Genomic DNA, 20,256 nt, shown 5'->3' on the forward strand with positions numbered 1-20,256 from the left:
TTTAAGCGTTCAACAATGTAGAAAGTACTTCAAATGAACTTTAAATGAACATATTAGTGCCTTCAAATAATTATCCAATAATTTATTATTAATTACATCTATCCAACTGTACATCCTTCTGTTGGGCATCGTGAGTGATTAAGAATCATTGTGTTTTTGATAACTTACTCTGCCCTTCTACACTGTGAGCAGGGGTACCACGGTGGTACAGTATGGACAAATTAAAGAGTGTCTCCGCAGCCACTTTTTTTTTTTTTTTTTCACATTGGAAAAGGGGAGGCCAATTAAATAGAAACACTAATACAAATGTGTGTTAGGCTAGATTTAAATAAAGATGGAAGAAGTTGTTGGTTGCCATCTGCAATATCACCACTAGATATCACTGTGAAGTCCTGTGAACTGGTCCTTTAAATACAGTACATCTCTTCTCATAATAAGAAATCACCGCAGTGCCTTAGAATTTGTAATTTTACTTTCTTTATTTACAAGGATTTGAGTTACTATGTCAAATAACATTCAAGACAAGGCCACTTTGTGTATTTCGCCAAGAAATCAATTGCTATAGAATAATATAAAACATCAAATAAAATTGGATTTAATGGGATTGTGAAATATGTCATAACTTTAAGTTTCATTTATTTAGACAAAATATTACACAGGATCAAATCACAAATGTCAAATCTGAAAATCATCAAATAGTTGAAAGTCAAACAAAAGGCAAATATTTAAATTTCATTCTATCCACATAAAGCGTGGTCTGGGCCAGGTCTGAGTCTGGATTTTGTGGGGATCCACAGAGTCTAAAGTCAGTGTTGGGGAAATAGGATGTGGCGATGCCAGAGACGTCTTCGCAGCTAAGAGTCCCATTCGAACGCAGCTGTCCGTGTCTTTCCCCTGGAGAATCCCTGCCATTAAGGCACCTGCAAGACTGCAACCAGAACGGGGATGTGTCTTTAGTTTGAATGTTTACATGTGATTTTGTGAGTGAAAAAAAATGCCAGAAAGAGGGACTGAAAGAGGTCATGGAAAATGAAATGCGGATTAAACTACAACAGAGGAAGTTTGGAAAAAGTAATTAAAATAAGGATCAGGAAGAGAAAGTAGGTCAAGTAAACTTTCAGCACCTATCTCCTGCTCCTGACACATTCATTGTCTCCTCTGGAGTTACAGCCAGCGCTGGGTAGTGTAGAGCACAAAGCTGTCTCTTCTGCGAACGGAGGTAAAAACACGTCCTTTATTATGGTCAAAGACAACACCGTCATTATCAGTCTACACAAACAGAGTCCTCACCTTCTTTTGTTTTCTTGGCTGCAGGCTGACTGTGCCTGCGTCGTGCTCGCCGCACAGCAACACACCGTCAGCGCCAAGAGTCACCACCAGGCAATGAAGATGCTCCAGGAGGGGGCGTGAGAGAGTCACAGCAACGCGCAGCATCTCATCAAGAGTGCTTGGCAGCACTGCCACAAAATTAACCACATCCTCAGCTGCCATCACAGCCTTGCAATCTTGCAACAATTGTGGGTGCGAATGTGTCTTTGACAAGATGACAAAGTAAAAAGAAGTCCTTTGGGATAAATATATCTCTATCTATTAACTACTCGTGAAGGAGTTTACCTTCAGGTGTCTTGATGCCCAGCGTTTTATTCATAGTGCACAACTCTGCCAGGTTTGGGGATGAATAGGATAGAGACTTCCAGGCGTCTGACAAGAAAGGCTTACCTACCTTTTCTACACTCGTCGGTTCATACCACACTGTGACACACATATACAGCAATGCATTAACATCAACGATCAATGCAGTCCCTCCACATTATTTACAGACCGTCTCCCCATGCTTTACCATTTACGTTGTGGTTTTTGGCAACAGAACAAACATAGTTGATGGTGGAGACGGGGATGTTTCCATCGAGACACACGAGAGTGGCGGATGAGAGCTGCTTCTCAAACTGTGACACCTAGAAACAGACATTTAAAGGGGGAACGGGCAAGTAGTGAGTTAAGTTCATTTCATAGCAGCTTTCACAAAGGCTCTTCACAGGTCGACTAAAAAATCAAACCGCAAAATAGAACAAGAAATTCAGGAACTTGTAGAGGAAACATAAAGAAATATAAAACATTTTCCTTTTATTTCTGTAAAATAACTACGGTTATTTGAATTCAGTGTGTGCACGTGCATCACATACAGTTTGTATAATTACCCTTATTCCTATAAAGGTTGTAGCATTGAAGTATGGAGTGACTAATTGTTTGAACTCCATGTAACGTAAAAATACTGGAGTAATACATTTTATGTTACATTACACAGTAGGTTTTTATTATTATATATGGGAGCTGCTGATCTGGTTGTCTGACCTAATGGGTCTTTTTTCAATTAATATCATTGCCTGAAACCTGAGCTTCTGTGTTTGTGTATACCAATTAAATCCAGCATATGAACTGTAGATGTAGCCACTAACAATGGAGAGTTCTACATGCTCAGTTAATTCTGAGTTACCACGACATCATGAACTGCATTTGGGTTTAATAAGGTAAAAACTGTGAGGATTTTAACTTCACACAGTGAATGCGTTATGAGTTCTGAGAAATAAATCGGGGACTTTTCTGGCTACCAATGCATTTCTATCAGTAGCGCTCACGTAATGCTCCGTGATGTGACGATGAATGTCCATGTCCCCCAGTCCGAGGCTCAGTTCTCCGCTCTCAGTGATAACAGCACAGTAGGTGGCTGTGCTTTGATCCTCTAGTCTGGCCACAGCACTTGTGTTCTTGCAAAATTATACAAAAAAAAAAGAGTTCCTTCATGTTTATGTAACACGAGTTTGAGCCTGATCATTAATAACCTGCTGTTTATGTCCACATACCATATGTTTACAGTAGTTCAACACTGCATCGCTGTTTGTATCAGTTCCAACAGCTGAGATGAACAGAGGCGTCTGTCGTAATCTACTCAGAGAGTCTTGGAGGAAAGCACCCAACATTGTTGATGAGAGGCCACCAGCTAAAAAGCAACTAACCACTGATAAAAAACATGTGCACGAACAGAGTCAGATTAACAAAACCAACCAGCGATGTTCCGTCCCACACCACCGAAGGACTGACAGACACTTCCTGGGTTGGTATGTCCAAACTGAAAGAGACCACAAATATTATCAGGAGTCAGGCGGGTTCATCTGTTCTGCAGTGCTGTGAAGAAATGTGCGTCGTAAGTGAAACTCACGTGGAGCGTTTTTGTTTTTCCTTTGGCGATAAAATCAACATTTGTTCCTCCCACAACGATCTGCAGAAGAATATCTTATGTCTTATGAGATCTTCTGTTTAAATATTTGACTTTGACTGTTTCGGTATTTCATAAAAAAAAAAAAAACCCATATGTGTTAGTACTCACAATATCTGGTTGTGAGTCCGCTGAGAGTTTTCCAGGAGGATGAGATCTGCTTTTTAATATTCTCTCATTCTTCTGCTTTGACAGTGCACAGGCAATCTGACTGCCAACTTTAGCGTTGTTGTGAATGAGAGCAATGTCTTGAAGCAAGTTAAGGGCAGTGGAGTTGTAACATATCGTTAGTATGAAGTCATTTTATGACATAATGTTCCAATAACGATAAAAATACAGTTGTGCTTCCTAAAAAAACATGTTTTTTCTCGTTTCCCAAAAATGTTCAAATATGACTTAGGTAATAATGCCATGAGTCTAACAATATTGTAGGCTGGTGTACTGGTATTGATATATAGGCCTATAAATATTCTTTGTTCCTTTTCACTTTCTTTCCCCAGACCAGTTGATATGATCATGTTCACTGGGCAATTTCTCATTTTATCAAAGGATACTGGCCTGGAGGGACTTTCCTTGAGTCAGCTCATTGACCTTCTGAAGAATGAATGGTGTCACATCTCTTCCTGTGACACCTTTATCACTGGGGAAATCAAAACAAGAACAGAAAGAAAGTGATGAACAGATGTCCAGACCAGACCAAAATCAAACAAGAGCGGGCACGTTCAGGACGGTTCTTATTGCTTTTTTCTTTGTACTACAAAAAGCTTTTCACCAAATAAAAAAAAAAGACAAAAAAAGACAGACATTTTCCTCTGATGTCATTGCTCTCAAATCAAAATGTGCTTATTCAGAAAACAACAGATCATGCACTTGAATTAAATCACATAGTACCATGAATGAAGAGTTTCTGTACCTCGCCTCTGTCACTGCCGCCTGTATGGCTTCCTCTATCTGCCGACCTGCTGCTGCTTGCTCCTCAGGGATGGGCACTGCTAACAGGACACCACTTTGAAGACCAAGGGTCAAAGTACTCTCTGAATTACAAAAAAAACAACAACACACATGGCTTAATTCAAAAATAAAAAACACGAAACAGATGTACAATGGAAATCAAGACTTTGACACGTTCTTCAGTCTGAGCTTGGCAAAAGTCAACGGTGTTTGGTCGTGAGTCTTGGCCTCTGAGTGTGAAGAAGCCACCGCTCAGGATACACAGCTGTGATGTACCAATTAGTTTTGCGGCTTCTTCGGGGTCGCAGACGTTGTACGCAGAAGCGAATCCACTTTGGGGAGAGAAGAAAGCTGGAAAATTCTTGGACGCTCCATACGTGGCTACACAGACACCTTGTGTCTCCTGTTTACAGACAGAAAGGATAATCACCTGTAGGGTACGTTTGGAACAACGGAAACAGAATTTGTAGGTCATTAGGATAAAAGAAACAGGAAAATACAAAATACTGGAATCTGTATTTTATATAGATATGTGATAGGAGAGTAAATACATCCTTCTATCAGCATGTCAACCATTATGATGCAAAGACTGCTGATACATGTTTTAAATGCCATTTCACCGTATCACCAATTGTGAATATTTTATGAGAAATTGTGTATATTTTCTTACAAGGAACTCCAGGGTGCGACCTATGTCTAGAATAGACTTGACCCCAGCAGAAACCACAGCGATGGGAGTCCTGCCGAGCTCTGTCAGATCTGCGCTGATGTCCAGACCTGCAGGGATGACCATTGAATCAACTCTAACATGGAGGTGGCAAGCCTTTGTGTAGCTAGAGTTTTAATGTGATTACAACTTATTTGTAATAACAATTCTTTAGTAATATCTTGATAGTTATGTGCACTTCTGTGTTGTACATACGTCAACCTCATTTTTGTTAATGAGGTTGATGTATGTATGGTTGGTGGATGGAGGTTTCTTCCTTTATAATCGGATCCAACTTACATTTAATTGCTGATGACGGATTGACTCCCTCCAAGCAGGGCTATTTATTAAAGGAAATAAAAACAATCCAATCCCTGTTGAGAGATCAATAGATGAGGATGAGCTCACTGTTCTCTCCGTCTCTGTGAACTCCTCCAATGCCTCCCGTGACAAAGACAGGGATCCCAGCTCTGTGTGCTGCGATCATAGTTCCCGACACCGTTGTTCCTCCAGAGAGGCCCTGAGATAACGCACACACATACAGTACACGACTGCTCTTAAAACACCGCGATGACTAAAACAGATGCGGGTAATTAAAGCGGAAGTGATCCCAGATTGTTTTGCTGCCGTCTCACTTTGCTGATGACATAGGGCAGGTCGCGTCGTGACACCTTCAGGGAGCTCTTGCACTGGGCAAGGTGGTCCAGCTCCTCTGGTGACAGCCCAACGCGGACTTCACCATCTATCACGCCGACCGTGGCTGGAGTGGCTCCCTCAGCTCGCACGATGGCCTCCACCTCCTTTGCCGTACTGTGTGAGTACATTAATGAAGTTCATTATCAGCTGTTAATGCAAATATTACCTTCTGGTATCAGACTGAGTTGACGTTTGAAGGTCGTCCATGGCACCTCAGGTTGTGTGGATAGGGCATGCCATGTGTGATTATAGTGCTCTCGAGTGCAACCACTGGTTTGTTTTCTGCCAAGGCCTGCGACACAGATGGGTGAACTCTGAAGAGACCATCTGAGAGAGAAGAAGTAACAGTCCTTGCTATTATCATCAGTCTGTTTTGAACTGTGTGTGCATTATTCGTATTGTTAGAAACATAATATGAGAATAGAGATACCTTTTCTACATAAAGTCCTCTGGTAAGTTGTGACTCCTCTTCTCAGGATGAGTGCAGAGGCTCTTTTCAGTGTGATCATTCTTTTTTCGGGCGACTCTGATAACATGAAGATGTTCAGTGAGAATAAAGCGCTGCTGGCTGAGCCCCCTCTTTCAATCAACCTGAGTGAATCAATAGTTTTTATCTGGCGCCGCCTGATGCTACTATATCAATCACAGTGGTGCCTGCTCCAGGAGGCTCAGAATGATGCGGAAAGTTATTTGCAAAACTACCTCGTAACTTGTTCAAATGACATTATAATAGTAAATTCAAAACAAAAAAGTGACATAAAAAGGGGGGGAGGCATTGAGAGAGAAATTACTAGTTGCTAGTAAACTACAGTTCAGTCTATGCTTAAGAGTAAACCTGAAAAATAACAAACAAGAGCTGTCGCCTTTCCATTTAATCATTACAGCCTCACGGCATAAAATTGAAATACGGACATCACGTCAGCTCAGGCGTCTCCGGTCTTCAAAATAAAATGCAAACACAAATGCTCATGAGTATTATTTTCTTGATGTTGTCACAACAAACATATTTATTTGGTTGAAAAGATTTGGGGTGAAAGTGCTCCTAACTTCAATACCTCACAAACGAAACTAAAAGAAAACAGAATTAAAAACAATGAGCGACTTTACCTCATATAGGTTCTCAAGCAGTGCACTTTCTGCTTCTACAAGGCGCAACTCCCATTCAGCCATTGTAAGGATTTTCTTTGCCCCACTTAGTTGGGTCAAATTCCCACCACCCTCTCCCCCTTTTGAGGCCGCTCTCGCACACTGACACCCCAAATTCCAGGGGAGGGGACTCGTATTTGTCTCCAGCTCCACTGCATTAATGCGCTAAAGGCTGTTAGCTGACATGTATTACACTTTCAGTAATGAATTTGTTTTAACAATAAGCAAAACATTTTAGGCAGCCGTGTGCAACTCAGTACAAATCTGTCTTTCATCTATAACGGACCTGGGCATTTCACGGCCCGCGGGCCGCATACGGCCCTTTGGGCATTCCCGTCCGCCCGCGGTACGTCAGTCATGAGCACAGATGAACTGTGCATGCAATACGACTGTGTTGCTTTTATTTTGAGCCATGATGTGTTGTTTACGTCATGGCACTATTAGTTCGTCAGGGTATAACTAACTTTGTTTTTACCAACAAATTCCTCCAAACAACTCTCTCTTCCTGGTGCTCCGCGATCCTTGCTCTTCAACCTGCAGCCGACAGCAGCGGTGCGTCATCATTACTGTAATGGCAGCATTTTTTTTCTAGAAAGCGCAACTTGGATATTGTCCATCGGGGATTACGGTAATTCAAATACAGCAAGCTTCTCTTTGTGGGCAGACGGACATTCAGGTTTTAAAGGGTTAAACATTTATTGAGATTTATTGAGATACAGAAAATAATTCATGTAGCTATATGATCCACCGAAGTTTTCCAAAAAGGACAAAGTTTCCAACATTATATCCAAAACTACAGATCGATTGTGTTTCATTTTCCTCTTCAACCTACACCAAAACTCTATTTACAGAATATTCTTATGTTTCTGATTACCAGTAGCAGCTTATCAACATATATAATTTACTGCTTTTTACAATGGGAAAAAAATAATATTGAGCAGAATAACGTTCAAGTTATCGTTTGGTTTGGCCCTCCAACACAGTTCAGATTTTTCATGCGGCCCCCTGTAAAAAATGAATTGCCCAGCCCTGATCTATAATCAAAATAACCAAAATCCCAGCGAGAATTAGACATATACGGCATCAATATAAACACATGCATACAATTAGAACAGAATAATCTGAAAACATTTCCAAAACAAAGACAATTAGAAAGAACATCTGTAGTATATCACCATAAACACACTACACTAAATCACATTATATCATATTTGTCCATGATTTTACTAAATAAAAGCATTTTATATTTGGTCAGTTCTTTATAAAAAGCAGCAGCTCCACAGACCGTTTTTGTGCTTACCTTCTCTGAAACAAAAATCCTACAAACTTTGCCCAGAAGGCTGAACTTTGACCCGAGCACTGTTTACACAGGCCACAAGCATCAACCACAGATCTCTGGACTTCTTTGTAATTGTCTCAGGGAAAAAGCAAAGGATGATGTGGCAAAAGAGCAAAAACACTGCAGAACAAAACTTAAGACACGTATTTGGGTGCAAAATGTCCACATATTGTGGATATCAGCTTTATGTTTGCGTGTGGATGGACATGTTTCTCTGTCTTTTCTGTCTCTCTCCTACATAACCAATGCTAGGTTGAACTAATAATATTCTGTTAAACCCGCTCTCTCGATAAGAGGTTTGAACACGGTTGTGGAGCATATGTGAAGCTTTTCAGCCATGTAAAGGTTTGTTTTGTTTATGGTGACTTCTCTTTCTTGCTTCTTCACATGACCAACGACTTCTGAGTCAAGCCCAGAGTACGTGATTGTGTTGGTGATGGCTTTTGGGTATGGATACATTTCATCTGAAGTCTCCTCAAGCTCCAACTCGGAGCTTTCCAGTAATTCCTCTTCAAACCACCGTGGATGCTCCAGCTGATAATCACGGAAAGCCTCTATAGCATCGTGCAGGGCTCTGCCCGAGGGACACTGGTGGTATTTGTCCTCTAAAAGCCCTTCGATCTGCTTCACTCTGCCTGGTTCCTGCTTTTCCGTGTCCAGGATTCTGAAAAAGACCTCCTCGAACTGTTTCATCAGCTTATATCGTACCGTGATGTTGAAAGGTGAAGGGATGTCCTCCTCAGAACAAACATCGTCGAAGTAAGCCACGATGTACTTTTTAAATGATGCAGACCGGATAAAATGTGGGACCATGAGGCTTAGGGACGGGGTGAGCATGTCGCCTACAGGTGAAAGGGCGTCCTCTTTCAGGAAAATCGGCCTGTCGCTGCACATGGCTCTCCATTTGGCTTGCACTCCCCGTGAGCACAGGATTAGTATCTTATCTGACGAGTTCTCTATTTGCTCTTTGTGCCAGTCCAGCCACTGGATGCCTCCTAGCACCGCCAGCCGGGTGGAGTCCAGCAGATCCAGGACCACTTCAGTACCACACTTGGTTGCCAGGAAGGCACAAAGCTTGAGAACAATGTCTTTGTATAAAGGATGGTCGAGGGAGTAGATGATGAGGACGCGTCTCCTCTCTTGGACCTGGAACACCTCTGGTTGTTCCTTGGCAGCAGGTGAAGATGTGTCCAGCGGATCTGGGAAATAAATCTATAATTATTAATCAAGTCGAGCTGCGTGTTATAGTCAATAAAGTCAATTCTTAAGAAGACTAACCTTTGTGATATGTGCTCCACATGAAATACACAAGACAACCACCGATGGCAAGCATTCCCATAACGACCTTTATAACCCAAGTCCGTGGATAATCTGAAAAATAGGACACGCACAATACAACTGAATAAACATATTACTCTTTAAGTTTAAAGGTAATACAACACTTAAGCCTATTTAGTTTAAAGATCTTCAGCCCAAATATACTGACAACCGCTAATTTATGTTTTGCCATGTGATTATTAAGAAGTTGTACTTACTAAAGCAGTACATAACTCTTTTCCTGACGCTCCCACAGTCATTTTTGCATCGTATAAAAAATGGCTTGATCTTTGAAACAAGCGGAGAAAGATGAGATCTTGACCTTTTACCACAAAAAGGAAGATTACTTTGATGCATTTAAAAAAAACTCCAACTCACCATTATAAGTGTTTCACACTGTGGGAGCTGCCATAATTCAAACTCCAATGTGACGTTCAGCGATGTTCTGTTTTCCTGTTTGTTTCATGAAACAAAAACAGCCACGGTTACTTCTGTCATCATCGACACGGTGAAAAGCTGCTGCGACGGGTGTAATTACCTTTGAGACATTCTTTGAGTAAAGGACGCCATTGTTCATGATGGAAACTTGGTATCTCTCTGAATACTGTGCTGTCTCAAAATCCACAACAATGGACACTTTAGATTTGTCGTCAGCCAACACAGCGGCAGACATGTTGGGATCCCACAGGCTTCCTGAAATCGTCAAAACATAATTGTCCCATTTCTGGATTTTGCTCAATTAAATCTCAAGAGAAGCAAAGAATGTACGTTACCATTTTCCAGGCACATTTGCGCCATTTGAATTCTTCTGTCAAAACATCCTGACCGTGATGGCAAAGATTAAAAAAAAAATAAGATGATTAGAACATTTTAAGACTCAAGTCTCAACATGCTTTAACAGATTTGGATCTAACTCACCAGGGACGGTAATTTGCTTTCTAATTCTGTTATCTCCAAACTCAGGTTCTGGCAAATTAACAACTGACACCATGTAAGTATGCCCAGGCTCCACCACAACTTCATCCAAGGAAAATGTCCACTAATAAAGAAAAACCAAGATGACTAAACATTTTATATATATGCTGTGTGAACTAGTTAGCACTTAAATCGCAGATGTAAACAAGTGACTTACCCTGTTAGAGTTTGGATTTTGCATTCGTGGAAAACTGCAAGAATACTGAAACTGCACACACAGACTTTGATTCGCACTTTCATCCACAATACGTATCTCTGATGCATCAAGGGAACGGATGGACGCTGTGGGCAGACAGAAAAACACATATTTTAGAAGATTGGCATCTCTAACGCTTTGTGCATAATTGACACATTTCTATTCAAACTTGGATGCACCATTTTGGTAACAAAACTGGAGATTTTAACATTACTCACCATCAGATCTTATGTGCCATCCCACATTCACAACAGGAAGGAGACCTTGTTTGTCCACACCGACACTCTCAGGACCCCAGTCTGGGCCGGTTGGAGAAAGTACATTGCTTGCAACTATGCGTTCGTCCGAGCAGTTGACTGACATTTAAGAAAAGTCTTTCACATTATTATATTTCAAAAACATTTCATAAGTAAAATGAATCATAAGTAATAACGTGCAGCAAAGGAATCCACTCTTGCAGTAATTTTCTTGATTGTACTTTTTATTCTGCTACATTTATCTGGCTTAATAGCTGCATTTCAAGTAAAACAATATACAGTATATATAAATAATACATAGTATGATGTGTTATTATAGGTTAAGAATTTATTAAGTCCCTGGGAAAATTCCAAATCTAGCCAGCAATTAAAATTTGCCACTTTACCAGCTGCAGCATTGTAGTGACATTATTAACTCAAATGATTTGAGATACTTACGAATTTTGCAGTGGGGAAGACCCTGGAAAACCACGACAAAATACATTAAGTTCACACTGTGAATCCCCATCAACTAACTTGGCGCCTGTATATAGAGATATGAAATAATTAAAACCTCACCGGTTGCAGGCAGTCCTTGCGGTTGTCAAGAATCCTAAGAGGGGATGTTGTGTGTCCAGCAATCAAGCAAAGGCAGAAAATAGAGAAAGCAATCATTCTGTTATGAGGTCATGGATCTTCTCAATAAAAACAAGAGTCAAATGAACAGTAATGGACTCATTCTGGAGAGTTCAAAGCGCAGAGAAAGATCAGTGTGACACGATTTCAGCAAATTCGTTTCCTTTTTTATCAGGCGCTGACATCTGAACACACAGGAAGGAGGCGTTCATCAAAGGTGGTTTGAACTTTCACACATAATGGAAGACACTGTATAGGCTGCAACACATCATGATCTGTATTGCTGGTTTTATACATGACTGGGACAATGAAGACACAGAAATGTCCTGACTGCAGTCAGTGTGTAGACATATATTCTGTTTCACTCTACAGTGTACAGTGACGACATGAACTGAAAACATTCGTCACTAGGGGGCAGCAATGGTCAAAGAATCATCTTTAAACAGTGGAAATGGGTTTACCATTAAATACTGTCCAGACAGTTCATCCCGTTACAAAAAGGGAGTTCAGCATTATAACGAAAACAAAGTGCACACATGACAGATGACATGACAGACAGGTGGTTGGGATTTGTTAGAGAGAAAGGCGCATAATGTTGGCAGTTACGGTTAATTTGCATGACTTTCCACATCCTGTATCAGCCCCAGACACATGTACAAAAACACACTTTGAACAGAACAGAATCTGAGTTCAGAGGATCACCATGCAAAGCCAAAAGACAGCCAGGAACTTTAAGAACCAAACCCACGGCTACCCACCCATGTTAATCCCTGTTGCATTGTCTCCTACTGGACACTGAGCACAACTGTATCAGTTTACATAACACTAAAACCAACAAAGAGACAGGTAGTCATATGCCAACGAAATCTGACAGGAATAGACTGCAGAGATTGTGTCTGACCTCCCCTCTGCGTGAGAGTGGTGTCATGGCAGTTATGATTCAGAGGCCCGAGTGGCTCCTCGATCCAGATTTAAAAATACACTTTCATTCAGTGCTGAGGCTCTCGGTTGTGACGTGACAATGGCTGTCTTTAGGATCCTAACAACAGGATCGATGCCAGTACTCATACTGTAGAGAAAATACATTCTCAATGAAGCATTTATCACAAACACCATAATAATAGTGTAATTAAGCTGTAATGAGATATAACTGTTTGTGTGTAACTCCATTTAAATATAATGCTCATAAATGTATCTGCTCATGATTTGTGGAAGCAAATTACTGTAAACACTGTCACATGTGAAGCTATTTGTCACTAAGCATTTGATTATTAAATATACAGAGTTACAGATACTTTAAGAAACAAACACACCAAACCGACATTGAAAAACAGCAGTGAAGGTCAGCTGTGTCTGGGCCAAAAACTTGCACTTGAACCCACTGCAAAGACTATAGCCAATAGTCCCATTGGCACACACAGTACGTTCTGTGCCTGTGTGGCAGATAACCAGAAGAGCTACTCTAAGTTGGGAGGCTAGGAAGCTAGAAAGAGCCACAAACATTGTACAGAAACGGTCTCCCTTGAATCACGCTCATCACTTGGTTTACAGTCTATTAATTCTAGATGATCTGACGTTAATATTACATACATACATGGGAAAAAAACCTTATGTGTGACCTTTAAACTTTGTTATTTTGTTTGCTACTTTGTGCCAATTTGATATGCTGACTGCCAACATAGCTGACTGGAGCCGTGTACACTCCCCCAAACCCTGTCACCAGAAAATAGTCGACTGTCGGCTTGGTGTTTCACAACCATGATAGTTGCATTTACTAGTTACTAGTACATATTATATATATTATAGTTGTTACTCTGTAACTGCATTACAATGTTTCATAATGTCATAAACCATGCATTAAAATGACCAGTGTGGAGGAACCTACAGTGACTTCAATATAAAAGTTCAGGATCATTTATAGAGACAGTTTATGGTTTGTCTGCTCTAGGTTTACGTAGAAACACAGATGACTCCACGGAGGAGGACCTGCGCCCTGTGCTGACATTAAGTGCTCATTCTAACCCAGAAGAAACATGATTTGTAGTTATAGATGGTTATGATGCAAATTACAGTAGGTTTGGTTGATATAGAATTTCACCTTATATCAAACTAGGGTTGCATTAAACTCCATAATTACACTTTTAACTGTTAAACAGTCCTCGTCATACGAAGGGCAGTTACCAGCATGAATGTGTCAACTTGACATGACTTTCTGTACAGAAATGCATTTCCACGCATGCTGCTGACTTTGGTGAGCCTCTGATATTTAACCCATTGTTGTCCACGCTGATGTCAGTCTGCTAGCGACCACATTTAGATCAAAAACATACCATGTGCATTACAACATCCAGTTTTAGAGAGAATAAAACTACATTCTCAACACAAACTTCAGCCTGTCAACGTGGGTTATTGAGCTAAAAACACTAAAAGTCACCTTTAAAACAACAGGACTTTGATGCTATCTGCCAGCACCCACACAATAGCAGACATGTAAAAAGCACAGCGTCTGTCATCTGCAGAGAGAACAGATCAGCTGTCAGTTAGGAGCGGGACATGTGAGGTGTGGTCTTGCGCAATGCAATCACATGAAAAAATGGGTCACCGGTTGAGGGCAATCAAAAAGGAATTGTCCATTATGATGTAGCAATTGTCAGGTGGACAGTGAGACTATTTTAGTGAGCCATTCACATGATACTTTGAATACATATATCTTTCAATATTAACCATAAAGCGCTTTTCCTGTTCCTCACCCATCGCTGCCCCATCTAATCTCCTCTCATCTTCGAGGTAAGTTTAACACTATCATCAATATGCTCTGTTAAATGACAACGGGATTATTTAACGTGACATTACAAGGTTAAGGCATTTAGTGGATCCCTTTCTCCTGCTGCGACAACAGCTCAGGAATCTAAGTACCTGTGTTTAACAGCGGTCGAGTCGAGTTCGTCTTTGACACAGACGCTGCAGCCGGTATTTATGCGAGGGAATCCTAACAATGTGGTTACTTTTGTCGCGGCCTTAAAGCAACTTTGTGAACATGGCAGTCTGGCAAAACTTCCCGGACACTTCAAGCGTCTTGATTATCTGTAGTTACTCTAAGTGATAAAATGTAATCTGAGGTTTTAACTGCCTGCTGTGGTGGCTCAGGTAACAGTACGCCTGACCTATCTGTGTATCTTTGGGATCAAAAAGCTGATGTGATAAGTGATGACTGTCTGCTCGTATGAACTGGCGACCTGCTGGGTGGAGGGCTGCTTTGCTTATTTGCTTTGACTTTTGCCCTCTGTCAGCGTGGCTTAATTTAAATAGTGGTAAGAAGCACACGAGTGTTTTGTTCTCCTCTGGCAGCTTCATCTGTTTGTTAACGCAGAGCACCCGGAATAATGTAGCAGTGTAGTCTCAGGGCTTCAAAGCAAATGATATAAAGACACAAACAGGGAGACATGGAAGACAGATTTAATATAGCAAATCTACTCATCGTGAAGTCCCGTTCATTTTCATTTCAGTCGGCTAACTTTATGTGTGGATGATAGAATTCAGTTAAAAAGGAAAGGAAATGAGCAACGATAGGAATCCTACAGGATCTGGATTTAGAGTTGTGTGTGTGTTTTTTTAATGCATGCAGCGTCTCCAAATTTCTTTTCCTTTCTTGGTTACCAAAGCTTTGTGTGGCTTGGCTCTCTCATGCATTATCAAGGCCACAGCAGCTGCACGGGGGCAATGTGGCCAAATATAGCCGTGCACCAGGCTCCGTGTCAGTCCTTTTTAACAACAGACAAAATACCTGGAAGAAAACCGAAATGTATCCGAAAGCCCCTATCATGCTAAATAAGTCTATTTACAAGGAACTAACTAGATTCATCAGTCATATTAACTGCAGAGAATGACTGCGCAGAAACAAATTGCTGTTATATATTACAACCAATCTATTAATACTTTATATGTCAGAAATATAGTTAACATGACTTCAGGTTATCGTTCAGACGTTCCAAACCCCACAACATGACGTTAACACTCAGATATGACAAAGAAAAGTAGCAAATCCTCCACATTTTTCAGACAAAAATTTGCAATATTAGCTTGAATATTAGTTTATAGTAAGCTTAGTATTCTGTGTGATGCAGGATGTGTTATGAGACAAACTTGAATAACAAAATGTTCCTTATTCCAAAGGTACTACAAGCTGCAGTCATGTCTGAGGGGTGAGTACTTAGCCTCATAAAGTATTTTAAATATTAAAAAGTACCAAAAAGACAAAAAAGGAGGAGCCACTGAATGTACATTTGACAGCGTCCATCTTTTCACTTGTTTTTGAAGCCTTTTCAGTTCCGTCCCATTGAACCCTAATTAACAGAAAATATTGTTTTGTTGCTCTGCTTTATTTTACATGACGATGAAGACCGGTGAGTCGAAGCTTTGTGACATATTCACATTTCAAATGTCATTTATTACCTACACTTAGATCAGTATAAAAATGTAATTTTGTAAAAAAATCTGCTTTTTTTTTGTCACAGAGAAAACCAAAATATTCAGCAACACGCCGGCTGCTTCTGAAGGTAGGTCGCAAGCTCACATACGATCCGCATGTAGTCCGAAACAATCCTGTGCTTCGGTGTTTATCGGGGGCTTCATTAAGGCCTTACTACTTTTCAGTCCAAACTGCTGAAGAAAGCAGCGTCTATGCTGGTTGCCGAGATTGAGGCCAAAAAACATGAGAAAGAAAGAGTCGTGAGCGAAAGCTTTCCTCCGCTGAAGTTATCGGGTCTGTCAGTCCAGGAGCTCCAGGTACCGTCACACCAAACCACGCTGATTCATTAACTGTTATGTGAAATCATTTTGACCACGTTCTTTCTGTACATTTCAGGACCTTTGCAAAGAACTACATCGCAAGATTGATGTTGTTGATGAAGCGCGTTATGATATGGAGGTCAAAGTGGCCAAAAATCAGAAAGAGGTAAAAAAGAAAAAAAAAAGAAAGAAACTTGATAGAGTTACTGACCTGTCAGGAGCTTGTCTTCAACACGTGATTTTTGTGGAACAGATCGAGACTCTGAATCTGAAGATCAATGAGCTGAAGGGAGTGAAGAGGCCTAACTTGAAGAGGGTGAAGAAATCAGCAGACGACATGCTGGGTGCATACACCGACACCTCCAAACTCATGAAGGCTGATTTCAAGGCCAACCTGAAGACAGTGAAGAAAGATGAGGAAAAGGTAAAATTGTCAAATGCCCGCACGTACAGAAAACACATTATAAAGTAGTTACTAAACGGTGCAATGTACTTCATGTTTTTATTACAGAGGGAAGAAGTAACAGACTGGCGTAAGAACGTGGAGGCCATGTCTGGCATGGAGGGCAGGAAGAAGCTGTTTAATGCTGGACAATAAGAAAATGTTCACATGTTCACTTGAAGCAAGGTTTAACGTTGTTTTATTTTTTAAATTAAATCCCTTTGTTTAACATGTTTCAGAATTATTAAATTTAAGAAGGTTTCCATTTCAGGTGGGAATTAAACTGAGATTAAACTCTTTACTATACTTATCATGACCTAATCGAAACTTGTATGTAAAAAATACTACTGCACTGTATAAAATACTGTATTCTTTACTTGTTGAAGTTGTGCTAAAGAGAGTGCTGATAAGCTTCGTGCCTTTGCAGTATCTGTATTACACAGATGATGGCACTGTCCTACTGTATGTAATACATGTGATGCTGATTAAACAACTATGGCCATATTTCTGATTTGTCTGCTTTTAAAACATATTCCCACGTTTAATATATAACTCTGATCTTCTTCCAGTGACCCTGTAGTGAAAACTAATGATGATAACTCTCATTGTTTAGTATTCTGTTAAAGGTGGTACCAGGCGATGCCATGTACAAGTGTTATACAGTGATATACAATACACTGGCTGTCAGTACAGAGGAGGCTATTTTAGTTGGCCACTCACAGAAGGCAAAAAGCACACATAAAATGTGACATGAGTTTTCTTCTTGTCATTTAAAGACAGAGACTGATCACATCAGCTGGGTTTTTCTGCAGAGATAAAAGGTATGTGTCGGTTTAAGGATATTTCATGGACATGGTCTTCCACCAACTGCATTGATGTGATGTAATTAAACGAGTGTCTTATTAGATTCTGACACATGCACCGCCAAAGGAAAAGAGAAAGCATTTTTTTAGTGTGTATAAATACTATACTATTATATATTTTAGAGAAGCTAGAATGTATAATAAATACTACATATATTGTAGATTGAGAATAGAGAATGAATATAATCTGAGAATTGATGTACATGTTTGAACCAGTTCAAATTATTTTAAAGTGCCCTTCAGCCAGTCACTATCCGAGTAGTAACTACTGCATATACATTTTCCACTATCTTAACAAGTGCCGTGTTCTATCATATATCTTCATCTTATTCTGCAATAACTAATGACGAGTTTGCTTCTGGTTTGGCTGTCTTAAAAGTGGATTAACTCCCATTAAGATCAAAAAAGGAAACATGATCCAAAGTATGTGTAGCACTCAAGCAGACAGTGCTGCTAATTTAAAAGGCTTATTGGCGGTATGTTACCGTTCCAAGGTCTGCATGACTCAAACTTGGCTCTGTCATCAAGAAGTGAATAAACACTATGCTTGAAGTGAAGAGCTGAGTGTCTATACTGCATCTTGTAATGATTTTACTGCTTCTAGTAGTAATGCACTTTTCTGATTTAAGAATAAACGAGTCCATTTTTTTACAGACAAAAAACAACAATGTCGGAAGCGTAAGTGATTTTTTTTTTTTTCAAATTATCTTAATTGATATTTTTATAATCAGAAAAATTCCTCAGATATTTAATATGTCAGCACTAATTTTAATTTTATTTCTCCTCCTTTTCCATGTCAAATTAACCACCACAGGCCGGTAAGCTATTCGTATAATTCATTTACAACAGCTCACCTAAAAAGCAATTCTTTTTCACATGTTTGCACTCCAACTCATGTATGTATACTGTTTATTTGCAGAGAAAATCAAAGATCTCTGCATCTCGCAGACTGGCTCTCAAGGTACTGTCGCCTTTGGCTTCACGACAGCTGATAAGATTGAAATTACAAAACCGCCAGTGTGAGAAATTTCATCATTTCTTTTGTCATTCAGACCAAGCTGCTTAAAATAGCAGCTGGGATGTTGGAGAAAGAGAAAGAGGAAAAGAGGCTGGAGAAAGAAACTACTCTGGGGGAAAGAGTCCCTCCACTTCAGCTGTCTGGTTTGTCCCTGCAGGACATTCAGGTATGTGCAAGTCACTGCATGAAATGTTCCACACATATATATACATACGTACCCATCTACTGCACGTATACGCAATAAATGTCCTGCATACATGGTACTGACGTACAGCAGGTGCATTCGAGGATAAGTGTCTCGACTACAAGGTCCTCATACCCTTGCTTTGTAAAGCCGGTATCATTCTCTTTGTTTCTGCAGACTCTGTGCAAAGAGCTGCACCATAAGATTGATGTGGCAGATGAAGAGCGCTATGACATTGAAGCGAAGGTGATCAAAAACGACAAGGAGGTGCGTAGCCATTCATATTTTTGAGTTACATGTGGATGTGTTGATTTTTATGAATGTCTTGATTTAGCACGAGCTGTTCTTACTGGACGCAAAAAGCAGCAAACGTAGAAGAATAAAGATGCTCTGCCATCAACATTTAGGATTACTCTGTGTGGTTTTAGTTATTTAACAACAGTTTTTAGCCGACTGAACTTGATTATTTTAAATTGGTGGCCAGCCTAAACCTAATCATCCATTTTTTTTTATTGTTTCCTTCAGATTGAAAACCTGTCCGCAAAGATCTTTGAGCTGAAGGGGAAGATGAAGAGACCTGCTCTCAAGAGGGTGAAGATCTCAGCCGACGCCATGCTTGGAGCTCTGTTGGGCGCTAAGGTCAAAGAGTCTGTGGACTTCAAGGCCAACCTGAAGACTGTGAAGAAAGAGGATGAGAAGGTGAGTGTTCAACTATGGAGGTAGACAGATTTATTTTTAATGAGTTGGTTTACAGCTTGACTCTTTATTTGATTTGAATTATGGTACAGTACTGTATGTGGGTGATATGTTGGTGTTATTTTGAAATTAATGAGTATTTTTCTACCCTATGAACAGAAAGAGGAAGTGACTGACTGGCGTAAGAACGTGGAGGCCATGTCTGGTATGGAGGGCAGGAAGAAGCTGTTTAATGCTGGACAGTAGATTCATATTTCCGGACACTTTTAAGTCTGAATGCTGTTTTAGAGGGGAGGAGAGTGAAGAGGAAAAGAGGTAACGTCACCGCACACAATTACGAAGCACGATCTCTATGTTGGAGAGTGTGAGGGTGTGGGTACGGACTTACCAAAATACAACATGCAAACATAAGTTGGCAGGAATGTGATTATATATTTTGCATTAAAGTTACACTGTGTTTTATGCTGTTGGCACAATGTCTGAAAAACACCTTGTTAATAAAAACGTCTGACTGACACTCTCACTGCTTTTTTTCATTTTCCATACTCACTTTATGACCCGAGTCACTCCTTGACATTAGCCTGGGAGCACAAAAATAAACCAGATGGTAGAAAAGGTTCCAGCACTTGTCAGCAACAACAGCTGAGAACAAAGTTATCAAATCATCTTTTCAAATCAAAGCGCATGTAACATGAAACCCAACGTGGAAACTGGGCTCCAAAAGGCTTTCACTTAAAGCAATGTGGGAGCAGTCAGAGTGTCAGTCGCCACGATCACTACTGGTGACAAGGTC

General features: G+C 40.3%; 4 protein-coding genes across 6 annotated transcripts; 2 read left to right on the forward strand and 2 right to left on the reverse strand.

The window, feature by feature from the left end:
* Positions 1–454: 454 nt before the first annotated feature.
* On the reverse strand, positions 455–7,403 carry zgc:136858 (uncharacterized protein LOC678543 homolog). 2 transcript variants are annotated; one of them, XM_047596934.1, is made up of 19 exons: positions 6,735–7,393; positions 6,058–6,153; positions 5,840–5,954; positions 5,567–5,741; positions 5,340–5,451; positions 4,896–5,002; positions 4,502–4,628; positions 4,188–4,308; positions 3,829–3,914; positions 3,386–3,522; positions 3,218–3,277; positions 3,064–3,127; positions 2,862–2,956; positions 2,637–2,765; positions 1,841–1,955; positions 1,615–1,752; positions 1,291–1,457; positions 1,125–1,207; positions 455–928 (listed from the first exon to the last, which is right to left on the reverse strand). In XM_047596934.1, exons 2-19 carry the CDS (start codon positions 6,134–6,136, stop codon positions 733–735), a joined length of 2,106 nt encoding a protein of 701 aa, XP_047452890.1. In that variant the 5' UTR covers positions 6,137–6,153; positions 6,735–7,393; the 3' UTR covers positions 455–732. The 2 variants fall into 2 exon arrangements, with proteins under 2 accessions (XP_047452890.1, XP_047452891.1); XM_047596935.1 differs by lacking the exons at positions 455–928; positions 1,125–1,207 and having other exon boundaries at positions 1,292–1,533; positions 6,735–7,403.
* Positions 7,404–7,685: 282 nt separating this feature from the next.
* Positions 7,686–16,605, reverse strand: LOC125015234 (interleukin-17 receptor A). 2 transcript variants are annotated; one of them, XM_047596938.1, is made up of 12 exons: positions 16,472–16,605; positions 11,416–11,449; positions 11,296–11,317; positions 10,819–10,956; positions 10,562–10,686; positions 10,348–10,468; positions 10,203–10,250; positions 9,968–10,122; positions 9,808–9,882; positions 9,648–9,717; positions 9,391–9,483; positions 7,686–9,311 (listed from the first exon to the last, which is right to left on the reverse strand). In XM_047596938.1, exons 5-12 carry the CDS (start codon positions 10,583–10,585, stop codon positions 8,371–8,373), a joined length of 1,527 nt encoding a protein of 508 aa, XP_047452894.1. In that variant the 5' UTR covers positions 10,586–10,686; positions 10,819–10,956; positions 11,296–11,317; positions 11,416–11,449; positions 16,472–16,605; the 3' UTR covers positions 7,686–8,370. The 2 variants fall into 2 exon arrangements, with proteins under 2 accessions (XP_047452894.1, XP_047452892.1); XM_047596936.1 differs by lacking the exons at positions 11,296–11,317; positions 11,416–11,449; positions 16,472–16,605 and having other exon boundaries at positions 10,819–11,072.
* On the forward strand, positions 14,016–17,206 carry LOC125015240 (troponin I, slow skeletal muscle-like). Its single transcript, XM_047596946.1, has 8 exons — positions 14,016–14,259; positions 15,646–15,674; positions 15,872–15,875; positions 15,987–16,028; positions 16,126–16,257; positions 16,337–16,426; positions 16,514–16,684; positions 16,772–17,206. The coding sequence occupies exons 2-8, from the start codon at positions 15,664–15,666 to the stop codon at positions 16,856–16,858; spliced, it is 537 nt and encodes a 178-aa protein (XP_047452902.1). The 5' UTR covers positions 14,016–14,259; positions 15,646–15,663; the 3' UTR covers positions 16,859–17,206.
* A 148-nt stretch (positions 17,207–17,354) lies between these two features.
* On the forward strand, positions 17,355–19,980 carry tnni4b.2 (troponin I4b, tandem duplicate 2). Its single transcript, XM_047596943.1, has 8 exons — positions 17,355–17,523; positions 18,220–18,243; positions 18,380–18,383; positions 18,485–18,526; positions 18,618–18,749; positions 18,945–19,034; positions 19,293–19,466; positions 19,623–19,980. The coding sequence occupies exons 2-8, from the start codon at positions 18,233–18,235 to the stop codon at positions 19,707–19,709; spliced, it is 540 nt and encodes a 179-aa protein (XP_047452899.1). The 5' UTR covers positions 17,355–17,523; positions 18,220–18,232; the 3' UTR covers positions 19,710–19,980.
* Positions 19,981–20,256: the final 276 nt, after the last annotated feature.

This window comes from Mugil cephalus, chromosome 10 (assembly GCF_022458985.1).
Source record: "Mugil cephalus isolate CIBA_MC_2020 chromosome 10, CIBA_Mcephalus_1.1, whole genome shotgun sequence".
Lineage (NCBI taxonomy): Eukaryota > Metazoa > Chordata > Actinopteri > Mugiliformes > Mugilidae > Mugil > Mugil cephalus.

Excerpts from the sequence above, each read along its gene's own strand:
- zgc:136858 (XM_047596934.1), bottom strand. The coding sequence starts at position 6,136 with ATGATCACACTGAAAAGAGCCTCTGCACTCATCCTGAGAAGAGGAGTC. Across the intron at positions 5,955-6,057 it reads GAGGACTTTATGTAGAAAAG|ATGGTCTCTTCAGAGTTCAC; the intron begins GTATCTCTATTC and ends CTTCTCTCTCAG. Across the intron at positions 2,766-2,861 it reads TGAACTACTGTAAACATATG|AACACAAGTGCTGTGGCCAG; the intron begins GTATGTGGACAT and ends TAATTTTGCAAG.
- LOC125015234 (XM_047596936.1), bottom strand. The coding sequence starts at position 10,963 with ATGTCAGTCAACTGCTCGGACGAACGCATAGTTGCAAGCAATGTACTT. Across the intron at positions 10,469-10,561 it reads AAAATCCAAACTCTAACAGG|TGGACATTTTCCTTGGATGA; the intron begins GTAAGTCACTTG and ends TTTCTTTATTAG. Across the intron at positions 10,123-10,202 it reads GCAAATGTGCCTGGAAAATG|GAAGCCTGTGGGATCCCAAC; the intron begins GTAACGTACATT and ends TGACGATTTCAG.
- LOC125015240 (XM_047596946.1), top strand. Across the intron at positions 16,258-16,336 it reads TGTCAGTCCAGGAGCTCCAG|GACCTTTGCAAAGAACTACA; the intron begins GTACCGTCACAC and ends TGTACATTTCAG. Across the intron at positions 16,427-16,513 it reads TGGCCAAAAATCAGAAAGAG|ATCGAGACTCTGAATCTGAA; the intron begins GTAAAAAAGAAA and ends TTTGTGGAACAG.
- tnni4b.2 (XM_047596943.1), top strand. Across the intron at positions 19,035-19,292 it reads TGATCAAAAACGACAAGGAG|ATTGAAAACCTGTCCGCAAA; the intron begins GTGCGTAGCCAT and ends TGTTTCCTTCAG. Across the intron at positions 19,467-19,622 it reads TGAAGAAAGAGGATGAGAAG|AAAGAGGAAGTGACTGACTG; the intron begins GTGAGTGTTCAA and ends CCCTATGAACAG.